We start from the raw sequence: 8,501 nt of genomic DNA, 5'->3' as shown, positions 1-8,501 counted from the left end.
TGTGCTTACAGGAGCAGGCAGTGCTTCAGAACAAAGCTTCTGCAGAGCTGGATGGTTGCTGATAATGACTTTGCAACCTCTCTCTGCCCATTTCCAGGTTTATTTTGGACTGCTTTGCATGGTTCTCTGTTTATCATTTGGTAAATTGATCCCTCTATTGACTTGCTCAACATAATTAGCTGACCTTTCCCATAGGGTTGAATTCAGTGTCCTGTAGATGATTTTCTTTTTAAATAAGAAAAGCAAATCCATATAGATGCTTACTTTGACTCTACAACCAAAACCATGTGGTTTTGGATTTGAGACAGCATTTGATGTCCAGTCTGTGTAGGTGGTTCTCCATGGATCATTGGGCTGGCTCTCCAGGCAGACAGGTCTGTGATTGCTCTCTGTTTGAGCAGTGCTGCCTGTGCTTGTAGGACACACCATGCCCTTGGGCTAAAACTTCCAAAACGGGGTTTGCAGTCTCTTTGGTCTCCTAGAATTGAAGAGATCCCATCAGGATTCAGGTTCCTGTCTTGAAAATTTCCCCACCTGAACCCACGCTGACAAAGTCAGATGTCTCCATCAGGCCTTGCGGAAGGTCATCAAGACACTCCTACGCATTTGCTGCTTTTCTTTTCAGACTGAGGAGCCCAATTAGCAGCTTTCTGGCTCATCACAGGAGCTGAACTACTGAGCAATGGGGTGATACAAGGTAGATCCATACAAATCCATATCATCTAGATGATGTACTTACCAAGATGACATCAGACCCAATGGAGAAATACGGGCTGGCTGTGCTACAACACATTTTGGGTAGTCTGACAATGTAGGAGTTCATTTAGGGATCTAGGGGTGAAGAGTTCAGGTGCTGTGGCTTTCACAAGTAAGGCAGAGGGATGCTGGTGGAGTGTGAATCCACTCTGCATTGGATGAGGCACCAGCTGTAATCAAGAGTAAAGGTATTTTTTTGTACTCCCCAAGACATAGCCATGCGCTGTTTATTGAATTTTAATTTGATGCAACACATAAAACACACGGTAAGAAAACAGAAGAAAGCAGATGAAGAAAAATTCAGCAACATCTGCTGCCTTTCTCAGATATTTCTATTGCACCAAAAGCCTATGGAGCTCAGATATGTTCCCCCGAATTAGAGATCTTTCCTTGCAAGCACCTCCCCTGAATGCAAAAAGATATGGGCAGCTCCCTCACTACCCAGCAACCCTCCTGATACCTGCGGTATCTCCGGCACCAGCAGAGAAACATTCATCTCTGTTGGCTTTGTATTTTTGGTGAAGAGAAAACATGGTTTACTACAGACATTTATGAGCATATAAGAAGGCAGATGAAGTATTCTGGGTGCCAAGGGATGAACTCTTCCATTTTCTTACCTGTCTAGTGGTGACCTGCCTTGGATATAGACAGGATGACTGTTATCTTTGGACTCCCGAGGATGCTTGTGGATTCATCAGGCCTGTCAAGGTACATGTTTAATTAGTCTGTCTGTTATAAAGCATTTAAGAAATAAAAAGTTTGTGCTGTTATGCTAAGGGATGCTCCTAGGTAGAGATGAGTGGGAAGCAGTGTCGTGTTTTATGGACAAATTGGGCTGTTAGGAAAACAGTGCAAAACTATTTGGATCCTCATAGCATCCTCCAGCTGACCCTACATGCATCCTTCAGAGAGCAGGAGTGCTCCAAAACCCAACCCCTGGCTGCTGCTGAGGAGGTAGTCCACCAAGTACTGTGCTCCATGATGAGAGCTTGGTGAACTGGCACACCAGGGCCTCGGAGTGGCCAAATCCCACCTCAAAACTTGGATGCATTTGGGAACAGCTAGCTTTACCCAGGAAAGAACTAGTTTCTCTGTGCTTCCCTCCACTGTTTTTCTCATAAGGAACTCTGTGGAAAAGCGACTCAAACCAAAGCTAGGGAACAGCAAGAAGTTGTTTTATGGGAGAGATAGGGTGGGTATCAGGAAAAAGTCCTTCACCAACAGGCACTGGAACAGGCAGGGCAGCGGGCACTGCAGTGAGCTCCGTGCAATTCAAGAAGCATCAGAACAATTCTCTCCAATGCACGGTCTGATTATTGAGAGTGAGGGATGAGACGTGATGACCTCATGGGTCCATCCCAAATTGGGATGATCAGTTCTGTGGTGCATCATGTATACTGGGCTGAACATGCTTTGGAGATGGGAGAATATCAGGAGAACATTCTTCCAGCTCAGCTTGAACCAGTAACAGTTTGATTTGCTTGCTCCAATAGCACTCAATAAATAAAGTGGGAACTGACAGGAAGCTTGTGAGAAAAGTGTCCCAGCTGTCCCAGGGCTAGCTCTCCTTCATTTCTAAAACCAACGCATCTCCCCACAGTCAGTGCTTGCTGCTGAACACATCTTCTCGAAGGTAACTGGTACTTTGTTACAGGCTGTAAGAGCCCTCGGGGTAGGCAAGAGACAAGAAGGGCTCCATGTCTTCTGTGAATCACGGCATCCTTCCAACCCCCACCTTCTTCCTGCTTGGCATTCCTGGATGGAGAAGGAGCAGTTCTGGATTGCCTTCCCCTTCTGCATCATGTACGTCATAGCTGTGCTGGGAACATCATCCTTCTCATCGTCATCAAGACAGAGTCAAGCCTGCATGAGCCCATGTACCTCTTCCTGGCCATGCTGGCCTTCACTGACCTGGTCCTCTCTACATCCATGTTGCCCAAAATGCTCGCCATCTTCTGGCGGGGCTCTGGGAGATTGGCTTTATTTCCTGCCTTGTTCAGTTGTTCTTGTCCACAAGCTTCTCCACAGTGGAGTCAGGGTGTGCTCATGGCCATGGCCTGGATCGCTACTTTGCCATTTGCCATCCCCTGCGGCACTTTCAGCTCCCTCTCCATGCCGGTGGTGGCAGCTCTGGGAGCCTGGTGCTGCTACGTGCAGTCCTCATGGTGAGTCCTCTCTGTTTCCTGCTTCGTAGGAAGGACTTCTGCCATCATCGTGTCATCTCCCATTCCTACTGTGAACACATGGCCGTGGTGAAGCTGGTATGTGAGGACACCAGAGTCAATGCTGCTTATGGACTCTTTGCAGCTTTTGCAGTGACAGGATTTGACCTTATGGGGATCACTCTGTCCTACACTATGATCTTGAGGGTGGTACTGAAGCTGTCAGCCTCCAACACACAGCTGAAGGCCCTTAATACATGTGTATCCCACGTCTGTGTCATCCTTACATTTTATGTCTCTGGCCTCTTCACTTTCCTCGCCCACCGCATTGGACACAACATCCCTCAGCAGATCCATATATTGGTGGCCAACCTCTACCTTCTGTTGCCCTCCGTGTTAAACCCCATCATTTATGGGCTGAGAACCAGGCAACTCAGGGACAAAATTGTTGTCTTCTTCCAGCAGAGGGGAATCGGATTTGTGTCTGTGTCTCAAATGGTTCTCATTATCTACTGGTGACTTTCATATATTTGAACAGTTCGTGCTGTGTCTCTTTGTTCCAGGAAATACCCTTCCTCAGTTCATGGAGTACATGGAGAGCATTGTTGCTAGATTTTCTTTTCCTTTCACTGTGAAATTAAAGATGGTGGAAAGGCTTTCAATCTGGCTTTTACACTGTTGGGAATTTTCGCTCTGTCTGCATTACCAGGTATAGAGGACATCTCCAATGTGGCCTAGCACTGCTCGAAGCTCTCTGTGTCCACGGCAGCCTTGACAACGGGAGCTGCCCATTGGGTGGCTCTGCTCCCTGCTCTCTCTCCCTCAGCTTTAAACCAATGAGAGGCAGGAATATCATTGCAGATGTTCATCAAATTCACCCGCCATTTTTTTCTTTACATCTGGCAAGTCCATCCTGTAGCCTGCAGACTGCATTTGGCCTGTATGATGTAGTGGTTAGGTTTATCCTCTGCCACCATCCATCATGACAACAGCTCTTTCCTGTCAAGTAGCTCTGGGGGCACATCCATCCCTCAGCAACAACCGAAACATCAGCCCATGACCATTCCTCTTCACTCAATACAGACCCAGCAAAAAAGTTGAACACCTCTGCTCTGCAACTTTCCACATCATGACTTGCACTGAGATGGCATATGCCAAGAGTCCAAGAGTGCACTCTGCAAACTTGTACCACAATGAACACGTGCACACGGTGCTCTCTGTATTTTGAGGTAAGTGCTCCTTTTCCAGGTCATTATATTCAAACACCAGCACAGCTCGTTCTTCCAGGTACATTTCTCCATGGTGGTCCATGGTCCAAAGGTGTTTCTGGATCTTCTTCTTTCCGGCATTGATGGACTTGCTAGTTATGTGAAGGTTGGGGGCAGCTTGGGATTTAGTGATCACGAGACAGTCGAGTTCTGGATCTTGTGTGGAAGAAATAAGGCAAAAATTAGAACTACTACCCTGGACTTTTGGAGAGCCAACTTTGACAGTTTACAGGACTTAATTGGAGGTGTCATAGGCGAGAGTGCTATAATGTAAAGGGGCTCATGAGAGCTTGGCAACATTTAATTGGCACTTCTTCCAAGCTCAAGATTTGTGAACCCCTAAGAGAAGGAAATTGGGGAAGGGAGGCAGACGACATGCGTGGATGAGCAAGGAGCTCATGGAGAAGATCAAAGGGAAGAAGAAGGTTTATGAAACGTATAAGAAGGGCCTGTCCTCTTGGGATGAGTACAGGAGTGTTGTCAGCGTTTGTAGGAAGTGAGAAGGAAGGCTAAAGTTCAACTGCAGCTGAAGCTGGTGAAGAAGATATAGGATAATAAGGGGTTTTCTGTTTTCTTTTATTTTCTTTTTTTTCTTTTTAATGAATGTTAACAGGAAAAGAAAGGCCAAGGACAATGAGGATCCCCTTCTTAACAAGGGAGGTGTCCTGGTAACAGGGGATGCTGTAACAGGTGGAGATGCTGAACAGGTTCTTTGCTTTGGTCTTCACTTCAAAGACGGCCCCTCAGGATTCCTGGACACTGGAGGGGAGGGGAGAGAGTCTGGGAAACTGAGAGCTTCTCTCAGGTTGAGGAGGGGGTGGTCCCAGAGAGTCTGGGTTGGGTCACTGTGCACAAATCCATGGGACCCGATGGGATGCATCCACGTGTGCTGAGGGAGCTGGCAGAGGTGACTGCTGAACTGCTCTCTATCATCTCTGACAAGTCATGGAGAACAGAAGAGCTGCCTGAAGATGGAGGATAGCCTGTGTCACTGTGGTCTCCAAAATGGGCAAGAAGGAAGATCCAGGAAACTACAGTCTAGTCAGTCCCACCTCTGCCCCTGGAAAAGTGATGGAACAGCCTGTTCTAGATGACATCTGCAAGCAACTGGAAGAGAACAAGGCCATCAGGAATAGTCAGTGTGGACTCACGAAGGGAAGATCCTGCTCGACCAACCTCATAGCCTTTTGTGTTGGCATCATTGCCTGGGTATATGGAGGGAGAATAGTGGACATCATCTACCTTGACTTCATCAAAGCTTTTGATACAGCCTCCTACAACATCCTGGTACTGAAGCCGATAAAGTGTGGGATAGATGAGTGGGTGTCAAGGTGGGCTGAGAGCAGGTTGACAGGATGAGCTCAGAGGGTGGTGACTGGCGGTGCAAAGTGTGGTTGGAGAGCTGTGAGCGGAGTTGCTCACTGGGGGTCGGTGATGGGTCCAGTGCAGCAGAAGGCCACAAAGATGATGAAGGGCCTGGAGCATCTCCCCTGTGAGGAAAGGCTGAGCGAACTGGGTCTTTTTAGCCTTCAGAAACTAAGATTCAGAGGTGATCTTATTAATGTTTGTAAATATCTGAAGTGTGGGAGACAAAAGGACATGATGAACCTATTTTCAGTGGTCTGTGGGGACAGGACAAAGGGAAGTGGCTGTAAATTGGAGCACCAGATGTTCTGCACCAGAATGCAAAGGAACTTCTTCACAGTGGGGATGACGGATCACTGGACCAAGCTTCCCAGGGAGGCTGTGGGTTCTACTTCTCTGGAGATACTCTAGACCAGTCTGGACACCCACCTGTGCACCCCACAGCATGGAGCCTGCTTTGCAGCAGGTTTGGACTAAATGAGCTCCGGAGGTCCCATCCAACCCCTACAGTTCTGTGGTCCTGCGATTCAATCATTTCCTGGCTGGCACAGACTTTCCTGTGGGGATGCCTCTCCTTCCGCTCGGACAATAATTACATCCAGCGAGGGAAGGACGGCCCCTTTTTACAATGATGTCAACAATATTCCTATTCTTAATGAGGGATCCCTGCTCACTGGCCATTCTGCTCTCTCAATCCACTCTGTTGGCCACATATTCCCAACAGTGGAGCATCCAGGAGACAAAGGGCTCACCTGGATACCGCCTGAAAATCTTTCACAGAACTTGCAGCTCAGTCAGGGAAACGTTTTGGGTGGTTACTGACACTTCTGTGATGTTTGCCTCATCCATTGCCTCATTGGCTCCGTGTCTTCTGTTAACTCCACCGGCTCCTCCCAACCCCCCACCTTCTTCCTGCTTGGCATTCCTGGGATGGAGAAGGAGCAGTTCTGGATTGCCTTCCCCTTCTGCATCATGTACGTCATAGCTGTGCTGGGGAACATCATCCTTCTCATCGTCATCAAGACAGAGTCAAGCCTGCATGAGCCCATGTACCTCTTCCTGGCCATGCTGGCCTTCACTGACCTGGTCCTCTCTACATCCATGTTGCCCAAAATGCTCGCCATCTTCTGGCGGGGCTCTGGGGAGATTGGCTTTATTTCCTGCCTTGTTCAGTTGTTCTTTGTCCACAACTTCACCGCAGTGGAGTCAGGTGTGCTCATGGCCATGGCCTTGGATCGCTACTTTGCCATTTGCCATCCCCTGCGGCACTCCAGCATCCTCTCCATGCCGGTGGTGGCAGCTCTGGGGAGCCTGGTGCTGCTGCGTGGAGTCCTCATGGTGAGTCCTGCCTGTTTCCTGCTCCGTAGGAAGGACTTCTGCCATCATCGTGTCATCTCCCATTCCTACTGTGAACACATGGCCGTGGTGAAGATGGTATGTGAGGACACCAGAGTCAATGCTGCTTATGGACTCTTTGCAGCTTTTGCAGTGATGGGATTTGACCTTGCAGTGATCGCTGTGTCCTACACTATGATCTTGAGGGTGGTACTGAAGCTGTCAGCCTCAGACACACAGCTGAAGGCCTTTAATACATGTGTATCCCACGTCTGTGTCATCCTTGCGTTTTATGTCTCTGCCCTCTTCACAGTCCTCACCCACCGTTTTGGACACAGCATCCCTCATCAGATCCATATATTAGTAGCCAATATCTACCTTCTGTTGCCCCCCACATTAAACCCCATCATTTACGGGGTCAGAACCAAGCAACTCAGGGACAAGATAGCTGTCCTCTTCCAGAGGAGGGGAATCTGACCTTTGTCTGTGTGCCATAAACTGAGCTCATGATTGATGGGGAACACTGTTCAGTTTCCTGAGTTAGCACTGTGGCTCTTTGTTCATGGAGAAACACCTCATTGGTGCATGGAGCACACATTCTTGCAGACATGTCTGGATTTTCCTTTCCATTCCCTTTCCTGAATATCTCAGGAAGCACTTCAGCAGTAAGTCTCACGTGCAAAGTGTTCTTACGACTACATGAAATTAAATCCTTTAAAAAGTATGAGGATTTCTCTCTGATGACGTAAAACATGTTTTACAAAACCACTGCTCAGTATGTGAGAAAGGTAGGAGGCTGAATGTGGTGATGCTCAGATGGGGACCCAGTTTCAAGTGTTGAATCTGACTCTAACACGTTCTGAACCTCTGCTCTGTGTGCAATGTAAGCAGCGTTACCAGGTGCTGAGGGCATCTCTGACCTGGCCCGGCACTGCTCGGAGCTCTCTGTCTCCACAGCAGCTCTGACAGCAGGGGCTGCCCACGGGCAGGCTCTGCTCCAGGCTCTGTGTCTGAGCTGGACACCAGTGCAGAGGCAGGAGATGGGCCCCAGGAGCGAAGATACAGTTATGCTGTGGGAAGGAAATGGAAGGAAAAGCAGACGAGGAGAAAAAAAGGGTCAGACCCATTTTTGGAGAATACTCAAATTTCAGCTCCCTTCATTCTTCTCTTTAGGCAGAACAGAAGCAGTGGTTCACTGACTGTTGGTGAATGTGCAGGCAAAAAGTCAGCACGCTGGGACAAACAGCCACACATCTATATGGTTAAATATAGCTGTGCTTCCATTTATTGCCCAAAAAGCCATACTTTTATACCAGACAAATGAGCGCATTCGAAAATCGCACACACTAATTGGAGGAAAGCTACAGCAATAGCAGCCCTAAAACCCCCCTTCAAAGCCATGAGCCATTCATTCTTATCCTCGAGGTGCCCTTGGTTCTCATGCTGTTTATCCTGCTCTGCAGCCACTGCTCTGTGAAGTCCTTATCTTGATCCATAGCTGCTGCTCTGTAAAATTCTTCTTGTATCACCACAACTGACCACAGGCATGAGGCTGGGAAGGACAGGAGCAGAGACACAACTGCAGTTCATCTAAGAGCCATTCTGAGAGCAGTGT

General features: G+C 48.2%; 1 protein-coding gene and 1 pseudogene across 1 annotated transcript; both read left to right on the top strand.

The window, feature by feature from the left end:
- Positions 1-2,453: 2,453 nt before the first annotated feature.
- LOC107308566 lies at positions 2,454-3,629 on the top strand (annotated as a pseudogene).
- A 2,621-nt stretch (positions 3,630-6,250) lies between these two features.
- Positions 6,251-7,363, top strand: LOC107308561 (olfactory receptor 52R1-like). The gene has a single exon (XM_015852528.2). The coding sequence runs from the start codon at positions 6,482-6,484 to the stop codon at positions 7,361-7,363; it is 882 nt and encodes a 293-aa protein (XP_015708014.2). The 5' UTR covers positions 6,251-6,481.
- The last annotated feature ends 1,138 nt before the right edge of the window (positions 7,364-8,501 follow it).

Source organism: Coturnix japonica, chromosome 1 (assembly GCF_001577835.2).
Source record: "Coturnix japonica isolate 7356 chromosome 1, Coturnix japonica 2.1, whole genome shotgun sequence".
NCBI lineage: Eukaryota > Metazoa > Chordata > Aves > Galliformes > Phasianidae > Coturnix > Coturnix japonica.
The sequence above is the reverse complement of the archived record's forward strand: the minus strand, read 5'-3'. Positions and strand labels throughout refer to the sequence as shown.